Source organism: Lepidochelys kempii, chromosome 1 (genome assembly GCF_965140285.1).
Source record: "Lepidochelys kempii isolate rLepKem1 chromosome 1, rLepKem1.hap1, whole genome shotgun sequence".
Lineage (NCBI taxonomy): Eukaryota > Metazoa > Chordata > Testudines > Cheloniidae > Lepidochelys > Lepidochelys kempii.
In genome coordinates, this window is record NC_136380.1 from 290,919,980 (window position 1) to 290,940,891 (window position 20,912).

The 20,912-nt window shown below is 39.8% G+C and overlaps 1 protein-coding gene across 3 annotated transcripts in view; it reads right to left on the reverse strand.

The window, feature by feature from the left end:
* Positions 1 to 2,096: 2,096 nt before the first annotated feature.
* Positions 2,097 to 20,912, reverse strand: part of TBK1 (TANK binding kinase 1) — a 55,839-nt gene continuing 37,023 nt past the window's right edge. For 2 of the 3 annotated variants that reach the window (XM_073327889.2, XM_073327888.2), the window contains 11 exons: positions 20,286 to 20,377; positions 19,613 to 19,714; positions 12,454 to 12,529; positions 10,250 to 10,374; positions 10,072 to 10,148; positions 9,691 to 9,730; positions 8,112 to 8,213; positions 7,923 to 8,019; positions 6,520 to 6,626; positions 5,942 to 6,013; positions 2,097 to 4,981 (listed from right to left, as the gene is read on the reverse strand). In XM_073327889.2, coding sequence (XP_073183990.1) covers positions 4,930 to 4,981; positions 5,942 to 6,013; positions 6,520 to 6,626; positions 7,923 to 8,019; positions 8,112 to 8,213; positions 9,691 to 9,730; positions 10,072 to 10,148; positions 10,250 to 10,374; positions 12,454 to 12,529; positions 19,613 to 19,714; positions 20,286 to 20,377 — 942 coding nt within the window. In that variant the 3' untranslated portion in view covers positions 2,097 to 4,929. The remainder of the gene's footprint in view (positions 4,982 to 5,941; positions 6,014 to 6,519; positions 6,627 to 7,922; positions 8,020 to 8,111; positions 8,214 to 9,690; positions 9,731 to 10,071; positions 10,149 to 10,249; positions 10,375 to 12,453; positions 12,530 to 19,612; positions 19,715 to 20,285; positions 20,378 to 20,912) is intronic. The other variant, XM_078851130.1, reaches the window with a different exon arrangement.

Below are 20,912 nucleotides of genomic sequence, written 5' to 3' on the forward strand. Positions count from 1 at the left end.
GGCCCAGTTACCACTATACCATAATAGACCCTTATACCACCCGCCCTCATCCCCATAGTACGTGAGCGCGATCCAGTAGTACATTGAACATGACTAAGGTCTGTCTTATGTAGTTTGTTCTCTCGCTCTCAACCTCTTCCCCCAGAGAATTTTGTGCAGTGCAGTAATTCATTTTGATAGAGTTTGTTTGTTTAATGTACATGTTTATTAGAGAAGACAAGGTGGAAGAAGTGGCACTTAGAGGGGAAGGTGCTAAGGTTTCTGATAAGTTCTTTTGAAAGTTTGTGCCACAGTCTTGGACTCATAGCTCAGAAAGCTGTGTCCTGCACAGTGAAGCTTTACCTTATAGCAAAATGTCCCAATGTGCCCCAAGCCATGGGCAAAAGTAGTTTGGTGGAGAATACTGGAGTAGTCCAGGAGGGAGATCCCTTTTCCAAGTTCTGGGATTCCTTTAAACTTTTGAAAAAATGCCCACACTGGTTTTTAGCAAGTAAGGGACTAGGGATTTTATTGGTAAGCTAAATTATAACTCAGAATTTAGCTGTGTTTAATATGAGTAGCTGGGCAAATTTTAAACAGCAACAACTCTAATTTTTTCACCCCATATTTCTAAACTGTAGTGAATCATGTACATTGCAGAGCAAGGTCTATAGCCATACAAAGTTTCACATGTAACAGTTCATCTGTTTTTGTGATACAAGTAAGTCGCACTATTATTAAATAGGAAAACTTGCTTTTTAAGCTCTACAGAACTCAGATTTGATTGAAGTGTGCTTCAGTTAATCAAAATAAACTTTGTGTTGGCACTAAACATGAAAAACTTCAGTTCAAGACGCAAAGCTTTTAGAAAGTTTGAATGACTGAAAAAGGAGGTTTACAGTAACTTTTGTAACCTTAACTAAAGCAGTTGCTACATGACCTTGCTACAGTACTGCAGAGGTTCTTCCATGCATGCTTAGATCTTGTTGAAACTAGATTTTTTGCTAGTATAGCTACTCTGGCAAATTCTTGAAGTGGAAATATAGCTTATACGGGCAAGAGTTCCATGCATGAAATAAGCTATATAGGTAAAGGGATTTTTTTGCTGGTAGAACTGCATCTACACTAGGGCTTTTGCCCACATAGCAATGTTCGTTAGGTTGTGATTTTTTCACACTCCTAACCAGCACAGCTGTGGTGGTAAACCTTTTTGCATAGACCAGACCCTAGTCTCCTCTGTTACCCTAGTCTCCTCTGTATACAATAATGCTTTTTGGAAAGCACTAGGGCTAAGGGTTGATACCTTTCCTCTCTGCTTCAATTAAACGATTAGTCTCAGGTTGGTTGGTTGGAGATTAGTCTTTTTTGGAACTATTACAGTTAATACATCCATCAAAAATAATCAAAATCAGAAAGTGAGAGGTAGGAAACATGCATGAAAATTATGTATTGGAATACTTAGCAGTCAAACTTAAATGAAAGAGCGAGCTGTTTCAGAATTGGCTAGAGACTGGTTCTAATTTTACCCAAACCAGTTTGTCTAGCTTGTTTGTTCCTTGTTTCACTTTTACTCCCTTTCAAGGCTTGTTCAACTTTTTAAAATGTTTATGAGTGAAGTGTCTCCTGCCGCCTTTTGTAATCCATGCTGTAGCATTATACCCTGTAGGTATTTTATGAAGTCCCACATACTGTGTCTACAGTGACCTTTTTCTTAAAACTTCTGCTACGGAATTAGCAAGATTCAGTGGGAGCTCCTCTGCAGAAAAGGTATCAGTAGGATGAGCACTGAGGGGACACAACATGTGCACACCCACACTGCTCAGAACAAGTTTAAACAATACAGTGGTGAAAAAGTTTGTTGCTGCTGGCACCTAGTCTATGCTAGTGCTTCCATTATTGCGCAGGACAGAAACGCTCTTTTCTGTATTAGGACAGTACTGAGCACATTTTTGCTGCTACTGCAATCTAAATAATGGTTTGAAACTTGTAATTTTATTCCTTATATTTCATTTGCGTTTAAGGGGAAATAGTGGTATATCATGAAAATTATAAGCCAATTTTTACAAAACAAAATGAAAATAAATGATGAAAAGAAGCCTGGAAATTAAAGACACGCCTTAGAATAAATGGTTGATATTGTATTTATGTATATAAGTCATTCACTCATGCAATTTTACAATTAATATGTAGACGGGCTTGCTAATGTATTACTTTAATCAGTTACTTAACACTATAACTCTAAAGTAGTAATTCAGTTTCAGAGGGGGAAAAAAACCCTATAATACTGTCAATTGTCTTAGCAAACCTATACTTTCCATATTAAGGATTGACAATATGATGACAGTTGATATGAACGCAGCCAATCTCATGGTACACCACACACCACGCATCAAGGACTAAAGCCAATAAGGGATGTTTCATAAGAAAGTAATCAGTAATATGCTTAACTGATTACTTCAAGTCCATTAGCCAGTTTGTAACACATTACTTTTTCAAAACAATTTTAACAAGCCTTTATACATTATTGGTGGATTTACAAGACTAAAACCAGCAGTGTTTTAAAATGAACATGTTATGAAGCAACATGATAGAAAAAAAAAACATTAAACATTTTCATCCTTGTGAAAATAGTAAGCGACTGTACACTGTGGCATACAAACTATGTTTACAACGATTAACTCTCCCCATTCAGACTGCTTCTATGTAAGAGAAATAAGACTCCTCTATTCCTCTTACAATTGTCTTTTCTCTGAAAATTCAATCTTTCAACCAATATAATTTGTTTTACAAAGTTAAAATTCCTTAAAATAATGAACAAAATAACATAGACATAGAAATAATCTGTTATTCCAATATACATTTATGTACAATTTAAGAACCTGATTCTTCAAACATCTATGCACATAAAGTTTACTAACATTCAGCAGGATTACCGACATGAAGTCATTCATGTGCATGCTAACACAATCAGGCTCTAAAATATTCCCATAACTTAAACACTTTGAAGTAAACACTTTTAAATGACATGGCTAACCCAGAAAAAATGGATTTTTTTTCTCTCTTTTTTGGGCAACAAAATTGTTGCACCGATTTTGCAGAGCAATTTTTTCCAAAAAGTTTGCAAGCTGAGGAGCATCTTTTACCGTACGTAGGGGTAAATGATATTTGAACAGGCAATGAAAGCAACCCAGTATTAGAGACTGTAAAGCAGTGTATATATTACTTTAAGACTGGAGCAACCAACCAGAAACACCAACTTCATAATTTCTATTTTAAGTATAAAATACATTTTAATGTTTTGAAATTTTTATTCCTGTACTGAGATGGGGGCAGAAAGACAGGGGAATAAACATCACAAAACTGAGTCTTACACATGTGTACCTGTTACTGGCTGCTTTTTATTTGGTTGCATGCTTCAGGGTTTTACTGTGTTTATAAAAAGCATGAAATAATCTAGGACTAATCTATCTCAGAAACTACATGTTACCTTACATGCCTTATTGCAAACAGGAATGGCAGAGATGGAACTGTTGGCCATCCATGGCATTGTCTCAAAAGAGAAAGAATGAGGCCTTTGCTCCAGAAGGCCCATGATCCTTGAATGCTCTTCCTCAACAATATGTAGCAGACTACATCAGTGGCAAAACTCAGGATATTTGCTTCCTTTTTAATTTCATAGGTTTTGGAGGAGACAGTTTTCTTCTCCATGTTTTGGGCTGAGTTGTGCAGTGTTGGAGGAGCAGGGTGTAGTATTAACTTTGTATTTGGGGTTGGGCTGCGTGCAGTTACTGGTTTTGAATGTGCTAACTTTTCTGTTTAGTAGCTGCTTTTGGTTTCAAATAATTTTTGTTAGATGCCAGAAGCCTTCAGTATGGGGCACCACAGATGTAAGAAAGTATTACTAGGTTTTCCCTCCCAAGTTTAACATCTTATTAGTCATAAGCTGTGACACTGTACTTTGTTGGTTTTGGTCCCTTTCTGAGAATTACATTTTTAAAAAATAGTTATTTTGCTGATGTTAAACTAGCACTGAAGCAAGACAAAGTGATTTATGGACTCCAACACTAAACTCCCATAATACTTAGCCAAATGATTATCATGGAGAACATGGCACCCAACATGGACAGGACTAAAAACCTTGTGAATTTATTTTCTCACACACAAGTGGACTATTAACTTGGTAGACAAAGGGGAAGAAACTTATCTCCTCTCTTTGTCCTAGATGCATGCTGTTCACGTTGAATTACAGATGCAAAGACAAGATCAAATGGTCTTCATTCAAGTACTGTAGTTGATCATGAGTCATTGACTAGGTTCTGAAATAACACACTGGTATTAAGGGAAGCCCAAGCGCCCTTTAAAACAGTGGTGCCCAGACTTTTCCTGTCGCAACTCCCCCCTTACCAGTAATGGAATCTGTCTATGCCCCCCTCCCGCATTACTGCACAGCTGGATGGTACTCCCACTCCATCCCCTGTGGGGACTGACCTGGGCCCTGCTGTGTGCCCCCAAAACATTCTTCCACACGCCCCTAAGGGGGTCTGCCCTACAGTTTCGGGACCACTGTTTTAAAAACTATTAATAACTTCTCTGAATGCAAGCTAGTTCAAGCCACAAATTCTCTTTCAAGAAACAAAAGTAAATCATGACCCAAAAGTCAACATTCAATGAATGTCTATTTAGCATTATTGCCGTAATCCTTTGCCATAGTTCCTTAAAGGGATAAAATTTATAACCAGGTCAGAAAATTTAACAGTAATTCTATTTTAACATTAACAAAAAACTGATATAATTGTTATATTTACAGTATATACATATTTACATAATTTTGTTAAATACTAGAGTTGCAGAAAAAAATTGCTGTACAGAATGCTTTTTCTGCATTTAAATGCCCCTTATAGCATTTTTTTTCTGTGAAAAATGAACAGTCTTTTCATGGTCCTTTGTTGACTAGATACAGTCTACATTCCGCAGGCCACCATCCACAGTCAAAGCACCAAATCTAAAGTGAAAGAAACATTTTATTCTTAGCTGATTAAACTTGATTTAATACACAATAAATTAACGCTTACTCTAGAATAAAATTAATGTGTTTCTTTTTTGAGTTCATTTAACTATAACTTAATTATGTTCTTCCCCCCCTCTTGCCACACCCCAACACACATTTATTTCTTAAAATAGTATTCTTGGAGACACATGAAGAGCGTGTATACAACAGGTCACTGAATGATCTAAGCACAGGACCGAGAACCAGGAACAAGTGAGTTCTTAGCCCAGTACTACCACTGACTCACAAACTCACTAGGAGGCCTTAGGCAGATCGTAACACCTGTGTAGGAAATGGACCCATTACTAATAGCTGCCATCTGCAATGGATACCCCTGAACCAGTGAATGAAAATGATTTGACTGCTAGCATAGACAGAACAGAATCATTTTCAGTGCCATTAAAGAAAGCATTGTTTCAGAATGGTTATAAAAAGTATGATTGACTTGTTTTCTCAGTGCTATTTCATTACAGCTAATGCTAAAACTGCAGAATGACTAATACAGATTGGTATCATTCCATAGTTATTAAACTTAAAGTGATATCTGAAAATTAAAAAAGGTTAGATGCGAGCCTGTGGATCACTGCAAGAAATACCGTGTAAATCCAGCATTCACCACTCTGAGCAACAGTTATTTCCACTAAGTGACCCTAGGTAATTTCAGCTCTCTTGGTGCTTTTACCTGCATCACAAATTAACTTCCACAGTAATGGAACAAATAGCATTGTTTTCAAATAAAGACAACAACTGTGGCCATATCAGCTTGAAACATGTCTCAGAGCAACAATTTGGAAACAGGTGTCTATACTACAGCTGTCCAAGAGATAAAATTGCCCATTTTCTAGCTCCCTGCATCCATTAACTTCCATACCAAATTATAACACCCCACACCAAAAAGTAAAAATTACTATTTGCCTTTCTAAAATGTGGTTATTCTCAGCTAGTTCTTTAACAACACCTTCCATTTCCTCCTTCAGTTTCTTCATACTGTATAACAAAAAGCAAAAGAAAGGTCTTCAGCGATTATAAACAGTTTTATCCATTGCATGCCAGTTTTAATGTTACATTCATTATGAAATAAATGTGTCAAAATGGTATAATAGAAACAGTTTAATAATAAAATTGGAAGAAAAAATATTCTGAAGATGCCCAAACATTAGAGTGACTCATCACAATGAAGTTTCCAGTAACTTGCAATTGTGTACAAAATAAAGGAGAAGCATATTAAGTTGACTTGAGAACAAAATCTGACAAAAGTAATAAATGAAAACAGTGAATGGTATGATTTTTCCCTCATGTCCATAAGTACATCAGCATTCAGAAATACCAGTTTGTTTTTGTAACCGACAGAAAATGCCTGACCTTTAGGCCGTAGCCACTTAACTGCTTTAAAAATGGAAAGGCAAGTTAAGTCAACAATAAAAACACAAATTTTCTCTAATTCCTCTATAGAAAGCACATGAAAGTATTACAATTATCCACCTAATTCTTACCCAAGAGTCATTTCCACTAAAGTGTTTGAACTTGGATAGATTGGATTCATTGTATGTTTGATCCCAGTGGAAGCTGCAAACGTTTTCTGTCGCAGAGTTTCTTGTAACTGCAATAAATAAATAAGGTAAGTAAGTAACATGATCACAGGCCAACAAACTGCCATGTGCATTTCAATGTCCATCTTCAAATCCCTCCTTGAAATATTCCCCTACAAAAGCCATGACTATGGTTAGGCAGCTGTGCGCTGCCTATCATGCTGAGTAGTATTGACTCATGCTCTCTCCTGTCTGTCTGTTGCATTCTCTCATCTTACTCTTTGTAAGCTCTCAAGAACAGAGACAATCTCCCTGTTGTATGTTTGTCCAGTACCTAGCATAAAAGGGATCTTATCCATGACTGGGGCTCCTAGGCACAAGTAACATTATTAATAAATATAGTAATGACCCTGCTCCTCTCAGACTTTTGCTCAGGGAGATCAGCTGGATTCCCCCCCCTTTTTACACTTGTGTTTTTTTTAAAAAGTAATTTTGTTGTACTAAAATATGTTTATTTGCCCTCAGACTTCTTTCTGTATTTGGGGACACTGTATAATGAAGACTAATACATATCATGTCTGAATGTCTTAAACGTTTGACACATCTTTAATGAATGGTTAGACTCTGCAGAAGAAAGCAAGATATACACTTTCATGCCTCTGATTTTTCCCCAGGAACCTGGTTTTGAACTGATTCTGGTGGCTCTGAATAGATCTGCGCTCCAAATGGCAACTGTCCGAGTGCTAAAAAATTCAATAATTCTGGCCTCATGGCAGAGATTTTAAGTTTCTTCCAATTGTATATTGTTCCTAAAATGTGGTTTTACTGTGAAGAATGACTGTAAAAATGACACTGCGGGGTTTCATTGTTCTGATGCTCAGGCACAAGACTGGGACACAAGAATCCTGGTTTAACTCTGCCACAGAGTGAAAGAGAGCTTAAGCTAGTCTCTGCGCCTCAATTCCCTGTCTATAAAATGGGGATAATACGTCTCAACCTCAGAAGAATGTATGAAGATAAATTTATTAATGTTCAGGATGCTCAGAGATTATGGTGATGGGAGCCACATAGAAAAGATTGAGATGGAATCACTGAAAAACATCTGAAGTTGCTCAGTTGTTTTTTTTTAAACTGCTGATCCTGTAAACTCAGTCTGGACTCTGAATCAGGTGGCGTTCTATCCAGCTCACACATCACTAGCAATACAGCTTCTACAGGCCAAACTATTACATCTGTGCAGCCCTATTACTCTCAGTAGGTTTGCACAGATGTAAGTGGAACTTGGTAAACTATCCTGTTGAGGGAAATGGAATAGAATCCTTTGCTCACTCAGTCTAAAAACTGGACATAATTTAGGACCAGTATACCTCATTTATATAGTCCTGGTATTTGGATACCTCTTCTTCAATATCAAAACACTGTCTGGTGATCGTCAGTAACTGTTTCCTTAAATGAAGCATCTTTCTGGAAGCAAAAAAAAAAAAGTATTTTAAAAAGGCAATCAGCAAAATCATGGTGCTGTCACAATGTTGAACTCTAATGAATCAGTCTCTTGCCTCAACCAGTCCTCTGCCTTGTCCAAAAATGTCTCATACTTGCTGACACATTCATCTTTGAACAGAGAGATGGCTTTTGTGGCATGTAAATTCAGCTTCTGCCTGCAATACAGAAATAATCAACTGAATATTGTTATATCACTTGCAGGACCTTCATTCCCCAAATGATTTTTTTAAAGTTTTGAGGCATACGAGGTATATATGAAGATTTAAAATGTCTAAAAAACCTTTATCCAACTTATTTTGTGTGCTACCATAATGTGTTTATACTGGATGAACTGCCAGGTTATATTTCAAAATTAATTTCCAAGATGTTCCACTTTCAAATGTCCCATTTGAGGCAAAAATTTGGCTAGCTGTAACTATTATTTACAAACTATGCACTCATACTACTTTTTCCATTTGAAATTTGAAACCTTGATTATATTTAAGGAAAGGAAATGATGGATAGAAAGGACAGAGGAACTTCTTATTATAATTCATTATTTGTATTACCATAGTGCCTAGCAGCATCAGTCATGGACCATGACTCCACTGTGCTAGGCACTGTACTAACCGAACAAAAAGGCAGACCCATACCCCATTAAGCTTACAGTCTAAGTGTAAGACAAGAGGTGGATACAGATGAGCAAAGAAGGAGGACATAGACAATATTGGTCAGCTTGATAGGCAGTGGTCTCAGCACTAACCATGCTTGTGTGTGTGAACTAGGAAGTGGAATCATGGAATGTGAAATTTTGGAAGACTACAACTCCCATGTCAGCGTTTAGGTTTTTACAGAACAAAGTCTTGAATGATGGCTAGTTGGTAATCTTACCTGTATGGTTTATATATGGACAAAGTACCTGTTTTCTCATTAATATCACACAACCGGCATCCACCCAGGAAACAGCTGAAATGCACACTGCTCACTTGCCTACCCAGTGATAAAGTGCTACAATTAAGACTGGAGTGGCCAGCCAGTAATTCTGCTGCCACCAAAAAGACCCAAGATCTAGGAGCTGAGTTCTCAGACCACCACCGCTGAAATTACTGCAATCGCAGAACAGAAAGCAATACTTTATGCCATCCTCTAGCAATTTCCTTTTGGGAGTGTATGGAGTAAAAAGAGATGTGCTCAGGATCCCAAGTGACACTTGGAGACCCCACAGGGAAAACACTGGAGCTCCACTAGTAGTAGCAAAGGCAGAACACTTTAGGGAGAGAAATCAACTATAGACATTCCTTAAAAGTAGCAAATTGGAAAGGAGGCAGGAATTACAAAATGTCTACTGGGTACAAGATATTTTACATACACATGCACTCAAACCCATATATGCCCTCAGTCAAAGACCAATTAGTTAATTAACATCCACACTTCAAGGTATATAAAGTTACCCCATCTCTAGAAAGCAGATAATTATGATTAACAAATATGCATAAAATCTGTCATCGTGCTTGACAGAAATTGAAAGAAAGTTGCTGTTTGAAAGAGCTTATAATCTATATCGAAGAGGAACCAGCAGGAAAGGTAACTGCCAAAGATTTGTCAGGGACCTTAGCACAAGTGATATTTTTTAAATGTAATTTTAACACTTACTTGTCAAATTTGTGGATTTGTTCCTCATTATAAGGAAGTCCTAGTATCAGAGGAAATCAAAGATATTACTGATTTAATTCTATTAAATTTAGCCATCATCCTACAGAATTGTTTTATCCCTGTCTGAGTAAGCATTAGGTAGCAAGCATGGACATTTATTTTTTTCAATGCAGATGTTTAAATTTATAAAACCAAAGTTGTGGTTCACTTGTTCCCTCAGATTATTTTCCTAACTGTTGTCCTACAGAGCACTCAGGACATATTCACTGTGGTTGGCCATTTCTCCCCATCACTACTAAAAATATCTGAACAGACTTAAGGCTGACTTGTCCTTTATACTTTTAATTATTCTTAATGTATACTAAAAATAGAATTACTTACTACGTTCTGCTTTGTCTTTCTTGAACTGATAATAAATATCTGTGATAGAACTCAGCAATACTTGTAGCTTTTCTGGACTAGAAGGGGGTGGGTGGAAACAAAAGGTTAATTATAATGAACGTAGGTCAGTACAGAAATGAGAATATGTTTAAGTAATGAATGTGAAGTTGTCACTTACTTTCTGTCTCTGGGATGTGTGCCTTCCTGATTTGCCCAGGTATCACTCAGCAATCCACCAGGAGACAGTTTATCTTCAATGTCATGAAGACTGGGCTCTATTGTTCCCCGAGAGCTAGAAAGCTGCTTAAGAACAACAGTTTCACCACTACTATTGCCAAAAATCACAAATGATCTTGCACTTGAGATGGGATTCAGTGCATTTTCACTTTATTATAGTGATAATAAATAATACCACCACCACCACCACCACCTAGTCCTCACTTCACTAATTGTCTCCAACTATAGGAATATGCCTAGACAACTTATGAAGTATTTAGCAGCTCAAATGTTCACTTTAAGAACATACAAATATGGCATTATTAGGAAAAGTATCTTCTTTGGAGTTAATATTTCTGCCGATTAACATTTATTTTCTCAATAAGCAGTATCTTCTCTTTGTCTCTCTCTTTCACCTATCTTCATGCTTTTTTTCCTATACTGCCCAATCCTGGAACTTCCTCCCTGCTTCAGTGCATCAAACTCTTTCTCCATGAAGTCTCTTAACACCAACCTTCAACCATACAAATGCTGCAACCAACACATTGCAAAAGACAAGAAAAATACAGTAAGATAGTCTTCCTCTAGATCTCCCAATGCATTTCATGTTTTTTATTCACACTGTTAACACTACAGAAACAATAGCACTTGAAGACAGCAAGCTGACTTTTGTTTTGGCTTGCATATCAAAAAACTATTAACTGAATTCTTATTGCATGATCTTTATTTTGTTGGAGGGCAGTCCAGAAAGAACTCAGACTGACTTTCAAATTCCAGGTTGAGTCTGCATGAGCTGGCAGCTAAATATTATATATGTACACACACACACACACACTTTTAAACAGAGGAGGATCTGAAGTCACTGAGAAACATAAATCATGGAACTCTACAAATGTCATAAAAAATAACTTTCTAACCACACGACCTACCTAAAAACCCCCCACCTTTCCATGGTATTTGCCCAGATGAATGTATTATGTGCCTACCATTTTATTTTAATATTCTCTGTTTCTGTAATTTGCTAATAAATTCTGTTTTTATTTCATGACAACTAGGTTCAAGAGCCCAGTAGTAGCAGAGAATCAACAAAGAGCCCATCAGAGACACCATCATTATATCACCCTGAGTATGAGATTCCTGGCATGGCAGAGATGTAATCGCCATCCCCAAGATGAGCCACAAAGGGGAGTTAGGGTGGGCACAGGGACAGCTAAAATCCAGTAGGGTACTAGATATGATTATATGCCATACTAGCTCTTTCTGTGAGAGGCTCAAAGCTTCACTTTCTCTAGATCCCACAAGAATATTCCTGGTCTGTTTTGTATCTGACAATTAAAACTATAGTTTTTCACTCTCCTATTTACATAGCCTATAGAATAGGAACAACTTTGCTATAATACTATCCTCAGACAAATATTAAATTCTCCATTATTTAGTATTTTAAAATTTCCTTTTTTAATTTAAAACTGTAGATTTCAAAGGACATGGTAGTGACATGATTCATACACATTTTACAAAATACGTGAAGAACTTTGGGATCCTTCCAAATGAAATGCAAAATAAGCACATTTAGATTTTTTAAAGCTTGGTGCTAAGGATATTTTTTTTGAGTGTCTGATATCTGGGATGACTCCTTCAGTGGACACATTGCTCTTTCTATTCGAATGTGCATGGGAGAGGTTTTGGGGTGCCAGATCTGGGCAGAGCTCACCTCGGGCAGCTCCTCACAAGCGCCAACATATCCCTGCAGCTCCTAGGCGGAAGTGCAGAGGAGCAGCAGGGACATGTTGCCACTTGCGGGAAGTCGCCCGAGCTGAACGCTACCCAAATCCGGCACCCCAAAACCCCTCCCCAACCCCCTGTCCTGAGCCCTCTCCCACGCCCAAACTCTCTCCCACAGCCCACGCCCCATACACCCTCCCAAAATGCTGGTTTATAGAGCTTTCCAGTTGGTAGAGTACCAGATAACACAGCTGTATTTTTCTTTAGAAAATAACAACATCACAATTTTCGTATGCAAAGAAACTCTCAGAAGAAGAGGAAAGCTGCTAAGAAAATCTAGAGGTTTTTCCTTGTAGAAAGCATCTTTCAAAACTGCATCTTTGGACTTTTGTACAGGTACACTCAATATTTTGAGAACTTCTTATTACAATATTAGACACTTACAAGCAATAGTTTAGTATGTATCTCTGAAATTTCATCCATTTCTGTTTCCAAGTGGATCTGCATCAGATTCTCGTATCTGTCCATAAAAATGTAATTCAGTTAAAAACATGACGGCTGTTCATACTTTTGTATTAAACAAACAAAGAACATGTTTTGGGAATTATTTTGTTCCTAGAACTGAAAACAAGAAGTTAATACAATTGTCTACCCTGTCCTAACAAAAGTTAGAAAGTTAAAAAAATCCACCAAAATTATGTGTAACTTTGAGAAGCAATCAATTTAAAAGCTTCCCTAAACAACAAACAAAACATTAGTTCAGTAACAGACTCTTGCCCCTTCATTCCATATTTTCGCTGAACCGTAAAAAAGTTTTAAACTACTTGCATTCCTAGCATTCCTGCTTTTTACTCATTACTTGTATTGTATAGACAGCTGAAATGTCTGGTGTAATCACCTCAATCTGTTTTTGAACTGTACCCCTTAAAAACAGTCAAACACATCAAGCACCAGTTCTCCAACGACTATGGAAACATCTTGGAAAACCTGGGTTATAACCAAATATGATAGGTAGGGCTGGTAGCATGGCCTATTAAGATTTCCCAACCACTTCCTATTATAAGACCCAGTTTTCAATTGCTTATAACTTTGCTAAACGTTAACCCTTCGGGTTGAAGTTTAATGCCAGGTGACTGCCTAAGACTGAATTGTTTCAGAAAGATTCAGCCAAAATGATTCTGCAGTTTCCAAGAATGATGATAGGGAAAAAACATGTTGTCTGCCTGTGTTAAAAAAATCTGGTGACCTTTTTATTTATTTAGAAAAGCACTTGCATCACCATACTTTGGAGCAAACTATTAGAAATTTGGCATTGAGGTGGCCTTCGTATCAGGGATGTGCCTTTTGCTGCCCCTGTGGAAATCTGCTCAAACCTCACCAAGTTATAAGCCTTTGAAAAATTGAAGTTTTCATATGCTAAGTAAAGCTGTGATTTGCACCTCATGTAGACATACCCACACTACCTGTACTCTAGTTAGCTTGCTAAAAAGAGAACTGAGGATGCCATGGTGCAGGTTTCAGGGTAGGCTGCAGAAACCTACCCAGTCCTGCTGGGTACATACTCGCTTGTGCAGCCGTGCTGTGGCATCCTCACTTCTATTCTTAGCAAGCTAGCTAGAGTACAGCAAGCATGGGTCTGTCTACATTAGCTGCAAATCACACCTGCAGCTGCAGTGTAAACAAACCCTTAGAGTTTAACAACTAAAATATCCAAAGATTCTGTACACACTGAGCATGCTCCAGCCCAGGGCTGAGCAGTACTTTTCCTGCAATTACAGCTCTGATTGCTGTGCTCCGTGGAGGGACCAGACGCTAGACATAAAAACAGGGAGACTGTCTCTCCCATTCTCAGAATTCACTCCCTACTGGGTCCAGTCAGTGTGGTAGACGAAGCTGCCTGATTTGAATACAGAGACTACAAGAGGCAGCCCAGCAATGGGAGAAAAGGTGGGACAAGGAATCTAGGGATGCAGACTGGGACTGTAGGCTTGGGGGGGGGGGTGAGACTGGAACAGGGGAGGCAAAGAGACCAGTGGATGGCAGGGGGGAAAAGGTGGAGGCAGGAGAGATAGATATAATAAGCCAGGGTATAGGGGTAAAACTGGGACCGGCTGGGCAAACAGACTGGGATAAGGAGCTGGAGTAGGTAGGGACATTGAGATTGAAGCCTGGGGAGAGAAAACAGGACTGGGGAATGTGGAGGCTTTGGCCAGGGGAGGGGGGAGGAAAGAGAGCAACAGATCAGACACGGAGAGGGGAAGGAGAGAAAAAGAGACTAGAACCAGGATGAAAAATCTGAGGACTAGAGACGGTCACTTACTACATAAGGAGAATGGGGCTGGGATGAGAAAGAGACAGGACTTTGACAGGGTCAGGTTGGGTCAGATGGGGCAAAAGGGTTCATGCTCCAGGGGAATGGGAAGAAAAGTCTGTATCTGCTAGAGCACACTCCTCTGCAGAGCCTGGAATGGAACCCCAAACACCCGAGCCTCACCATTCCTCTGCTCTCAAATATCTGTGCAACCAATGGGAAAAGCGTTTCATCCTCCCTTAGTGCAGGTCCACATAGAGGATAACAATGTACTACTGCTATCAGGTAGGCCCAGATGCTCAAAAGGAGTTAGATGCCATGTCCCTATTACAGACAGCTAAAACCTGAGTTTGGTACCATGGCAATGCACAAAACCCCCTGCCAAACCCTGCAGGTGCCTACACTCGCTCTACGCCTAAGTTTTTGCACTAAAAGTTCCCTAGGTGCCTACATTTCTGCCTCTGAGCATGCACACAGCTTACTCCTGGGGGAATTCTGCATCACTGTGCATGTACATATGTCATGTACCACGCATATTTTTTATTTTTTGCAGAAAACAGCTTCAGCTGAAAAGTTGCTGCAGTTCCACCTTTTGCCTACCAGAACGCGCAGTGGCACTCGAACAGAGCAGCAGCTCCCAGCAGAAAAGAACTTCTGCAGTTCCACCTTTTGCCCACCAGAGGGTGCTGCGGCGCTAGACACAGCGGCCGCTCCTGGCAAGCCCCAGCTATGATAGGGAAGAGAAAAAGCCTGCCTGCCTTCACTGTGAAGGCCAGGTCGGGAGACAGACAGTGTGGGGCTGCTGGGAGGTCAGACAGGGCTCATAAGGGCTAGTGGGGGACGACAGGGCAGAGGGGGAGGGGGGTGCAGAGCTACAGGGGAAAAGGGGTGGCTGAGTGGGGGCATAGAGACACATGGGGATGGAGATGCAGGGACACATGGAGATGAGGGGAGGGGTTGGCTGAGAGGGTGCAGGGACACATGGGCAGAGGGGAAAGGGGTGCAGAGCTACAAGGGGGTAGGGGGATGGCTGAGTGGGGGCACAAAGACACATGGGGACAGGGGCACATGTGCCTGACTGAATGGGAGACGCTAAGGGTCAGCCAGGATCAGCATGGGGATGCTCCCTAACAATCTCTCCCCACCCCCCAAAAATACCTGTTCCATATTTTTCCCGCCCATACCCAACAACCCTTCAAGTTCATACCCAGCCTCCTTCCCATCAATTACTTCCTTCTCCCTCAGCTCCTCCGTTACCTCGACTCCCCCAAGTCTTTGCACTGCTTCTGAGGGGTCCGGGGAATACGGTTCTATACTGTAGTTTAAATGAATTATTACTCAGAATTCTGTATTAATATGCCTAGTAAGGAATCTATTTGTCTAAAAACATTTCCTGAATCTTTATTATTATCTGTATTGTTACAGACATACTTGCTGACAGGTATTTTGAAATAAATTACTAAAATAATTGAAACTGGTGTGATTATATCGTGTTATTTTGACAAATAAAATATGCAGAATTTTAAATTTTTTGGTGCAGAATTCCCCCAGGAGTAACAGTTGCATCTCTGAAGGTGTCTTGTCACCTATCTCCTAACTAAGTCACACACTGATTGACAAACAGGCACAAAGATAGGCATTCAACCACCTAAAATCACATATGGGGTCCAAATGAAATGAGAGCAAGTGACAGAAAATGCATATAGAAGAATGAGAATGACTGTATAGCATGGTGGTTAACACATTCACCCAATGAGTGGGAGACCCAGGATCCAGTTCCCCTGCTCCAGTGACTAATTATTTATCCAGAGTACAACAACTTCAACAGGAGAGAATGAGGGCATGTCACATAAAAATATCACATTACCCAATGGTTAGAACACTCACCTGAGAGATGGGAGATCAAGTCTGATCAAGTCTTCCTCCCGCTCTGGCAGAGAGATGGCAATTGAACCTAGGTCTCCCACATCCCAGGTGAGTGCCCTAACTATTGGTCTAAAATTTAGAAGGTGGGCACCACCACCAGAAACAGCTCCTTGCTAAAACAGAGTAAGGCATCTAACTCTAAAGAGGGTACCCAACCCAATCGCAAACAGGCACCTATCTCCATGAGAGGAGCAGGGCTTAGCACATACCCTTCTCATTAGCATCTTCCACTGGCTAGCTTAGGCGCCTCCATGTCTAGTGTGGTGGCTTTTGTGAATTGCAGTCTAAGGTAGAACTCTGCAGCGGGACTGTGATCCCATGGGTCCTAAGACCTGCTGCCATAATAGCAGGAGCAGGTAAAATGTAGTTTGTTGTGGGCATGATGGGGGGGGGGGGGGGCAGGAAAAAATAAAAGACTGTGGTAATTTGTGGGAAAATACTAAATCTCTCATCAGTTTGTCATAAATAGAATTTCAGCAATGTAAAGCAAGTTTCTCTCTTTTTTTAAAATAAAGATTTTAATATTTAAATTTAAGTGAGGCCTAGAAAGAGATTTGATGTCTATTATCACAAGAGTTAAAATATTTTTATATGGTTTAAGCAAGATTTGTTTTATTCTATTAGTGGTAAAAATTGTGCCTGAATTCTGTGTGTGTGTGTGTGTATCCCATATATATGCTGGTGGGAGCGTGTGTGTGTGTGTATCCCATATATATGCTGGTGGGAGCGGGATAAAAATGCAAGAACCAATGCAGGAGCGGGTGGGAGTGTGTAATGCAAGGTGGGATAGGAGTGGGATTTTTAAAAAAATAGTCCCGCGCAGGGCTCTAGTCTAAGACACCTATCTCTTACCATTCATTGTAAAGGAACTTATGCACCTAACTAAGGCTTTGAGAATCAGAGTGATTTTTCCAGGTATCTAACTTCTTTGAGCATTCAGCCCTCACTCCTTTAGCTCAAGCAGCGGAGGTCTGTGTGGTGGATCTAAAGGTGTCAATGTGATGCTACAAGATGCAATTTCTGTTTTTTCAGTTTGATTTTTTTAAATTAAGGCAATCATGCAAAAATCAGTACATTAAAATAATATTTTTAAGGTTGCAAAAACAAGCACTCAAAAATTAGGCAATGCCAGAATTAAGGCTGCTTGTACAACCTTAATTTGACCCTGTGTGTGTATACATTATGATACAGTTTTTAATTACATGATCACATATTCTTGACTTATAGCAAACCTATATATGAGGTATTAAGTACACATATTAAGCATTAATATAACAGATATTTAGCCCAAATTAGCCTGTGCATTTGTTATAATCCTGTTCACTTATCCCATAACACTTTCCATTTGATGAAGAAAGCTTTGGCTTAAGTAGGTAGGAAAACTGTCAGTATCATATACACCTCTACCCCAATATAACGCGGTCCTTGGGAGACAAAAAAAATCTTACCGCGTTATAGATGAGACCATGTTATATCGAACTTGCTTTGGCCCCCCCGTTCCCTGTTCCTTGACCGCCTCCTCCAGAGACCCCCCCCCTCCCTAATCTCCCCCAGGACCCCACCCCCACCCAACCCCCCTGCTCCCTGTCTCCAGACTGCTCCGACCCCTATCCACACACCCCGACCCCTGACAGGCACTCAGCAGCAGCGGCGGGAAGCGGAGCGCCATGGCGGGAAGCTGGCAGAGTACAGCGGGCTGGGGCCGGGCTGCTCCGCTTCCACCACTGCCGGTGAGTGCGGGGGGGATCCTTCCCCCAAGCCCACTCCCCCGAGCGATATGGCTGGGGCCGGGGCGAGGGAAGTGGAGTGGGCTGCTCCCGGCCCCCTGCTAATCCTCCAGGCCACTCTGGGACTGCAGGGCCCCAAAAGTGCCCCCCCCCACAGCTCCTGCCTCCCAGACCCTGGGGGGGGGAGCCCCTGACCCCCCCCGAGACCCTCTGCCCCTTATCCAACCCCTCGGCCCTGGCCCTGCACCCTTTACACACTGCTCTGAGCTTTGTCGGAGCTTTACCACGTTGTATGCAAACCTGCGTTATATCGAGGTAGAGGTATAATTGTTTCCTCATAGCAACAGAAAGGAAGTTACCTTCACAAACCTATTTATCCTGGTACAAGCCTAGGAGGTGTCTTCACCCCCTTAGTACCTGGAATGAATGTGCTCAGAATAATGTTAAGGGTGCATCATGACCTGGAATGAATGGGTTCGGAACAAAAGATAAAAGGGGTACACCATGGTACCAGAAATAAACAAGGTAAAAAGCTGATTAATTAAATCCAGTTTCAGGTGATGTATATAGTACCTTTTACTAGTAAAGAGGTAGAGTATAAAAAGATGGCTTTAAGGATCTAATTTCAAGGAGCACACATGCTGCACAGGACTGCTCTCAGGAGATTGGTATTGTGCAGAACCCTTTTCCTGTACTATATTAATAAACCTGACTGAATTGGTTATTTGGTCTCGAGTATATTTCATAACGAAACAACAAACCAAAGTGTGGCCAGACAATTGACTATACAAATTATTAAAACGTACTGTAATTTCCATAGGACCCCTGTCTCTTGCAGTGTACAGGACGAACCTGCTCTAGGGATGAATCAGGGCTGTATAGTGAAGGAGACTATTGTCTGTAGTATCCCAGCTTCTTCTGTAGCAGACTTTGAAGGGTATGTAGTGAACGAGACAGGAGATTGCAGGAAGAGTAAGACGGTGTCATGGTTAAGGCATGCAACCTCAAGTCTACCTGCACAGGCAATCTTAACTCTGGCATTTCCTAACTTGTGAATGCTTGACTTGCTACGTTAATAATGTTCTTTTAACATAGTTTTTTGTTTGTCATATTTATAGAAATATTAAAGACAATCATGTATTACAATGTTAAAATCCACTCTCTGCAGCAGGGAGCCCAGGTCTTTAACAACCTGCTTTCATTACACTTTTATTTATCTTTAAAATCATATGCAGGGCAAGCTTACTGCTTTAGCCACTACCATATGACTGAACTACTAGATTATTTGTCCTACCTTTTACTGTAGCTCCCTAAGCCATCAAGAGAACTCAGGCAGGGAGGTGGGAAGGAGAGAAGAGTAATACACACTACTCAACAGTTACTCTCCTTTCCACTAAATTAAGGAACAACATTCAGTGAGGTCCAAGACCACTCCTGTCCTCACTTGGTGCTAGGACTCTGCCATCGGTGAAACAATTGTAATTAAAAAGAAATAACCTTTTTTGTGTGCAGACACATGGTAAAAAAAGTTATCTTTAAATACAGCTGTCACTGAGAAGAAACAACTACAAATTCAGCCAGCAGCCACTGGCAGTGCAATGTATTTACTTCCAAAGAACAATACAATGTTTCTACTCACATTTTCCCAGCTATCTCAATGTTCCTGTTGCAGAAATCCAGCTTGATGACAACCTCTGTCTTTTTGTGCACCGTTTCATTGTAGTCTTCCCTGATTATTTCACTGGAAAGAATAGCATCAGTCTATCAAAAAAAAGTTTTCACTTCCTTATCACATACCTTTGCCTACAGTAATAATGGCTGGTAATAATGAAGAGCAATATCTCTAAGATTTTACATATTATTGTCATATAAAATTTTATGCCAATGTTCTGGCGGACATTACTTCAGTAATAGTTTAGTAGCTAGAGAGATCTTTCACAATCCTATTAACAACATGAACTACCAAAATCATTATTTAAAATTTTGAAATTCATTAATTATTTGTCCATGCTGGTCATATGTTCCGACACTATACTTAAGTTAAAATTATCCAAACTTCTGTAGGAGCTGATTAAACTAAACAACATGGATACCTAGGATCTAGTGTTCAGAAACTGGGTCTTCAGAGTTTCCCCTGATGAGGGAGAAGGAAACATCTGAGAGACTGTGAAAGTCGACTCATACTCATGGTCAAGGGGAAGGAAGAAAGCTTCAGAAGTCATTGGAAGCCCACAAAATTATGCAAGGGGTGAACAACCAGAACAAGTCTTGGTAAAGAAACCATGCCCAGCAAAATTCAACCAATCACTTACATTAACCATCGTATTCCTTTTCGCATTAATTCCTGGTAAAGCAGCAAAGCATTGGCAACTCTACAGGCATAGCATACAACACCTGTTACTCCCTGACAGAGAAATAAACAATGTCAGTACTAATTCAGTGTTCACAACACTGTAGTTTGTTTCTAGTCAATGGATCACAAGAAAGCAACATTGATTAATATTAGAAGAAATTAGAACATGAAGATGGTAAAACAAAATGGGGTAACTTTGCCCATAAATTAGTGTGTATGGGGGGAATCCACATACTTATTATGGTAGCATAGTTAAAGCAAAGATGAGTTTTCCATTACACTGAAATTTCACTGTCTTTGTTAGGCATGAAAATAAGTCTGTCATAATCAAAGTTATACCACATACTCTTGGGAGTTCAGATTTAATTTTCTGGAAAGTTACAAGTAAATGTATTCAGTAGTGTATAGGAATGCAAAGAATTTTTTTTTTAAATAATTCATTTTCAAAATTGTAGGGCCTCATTGTAGGGTCCCATTTTTTGGCATCCACCCAATTCTGCTTACAAACTTTGTTTTAACACCTGGAATTCTAGGTAGATATACGTCTAAACAAAATCTCAAGCAGAAGCTAGTTTAACTTTTTTTT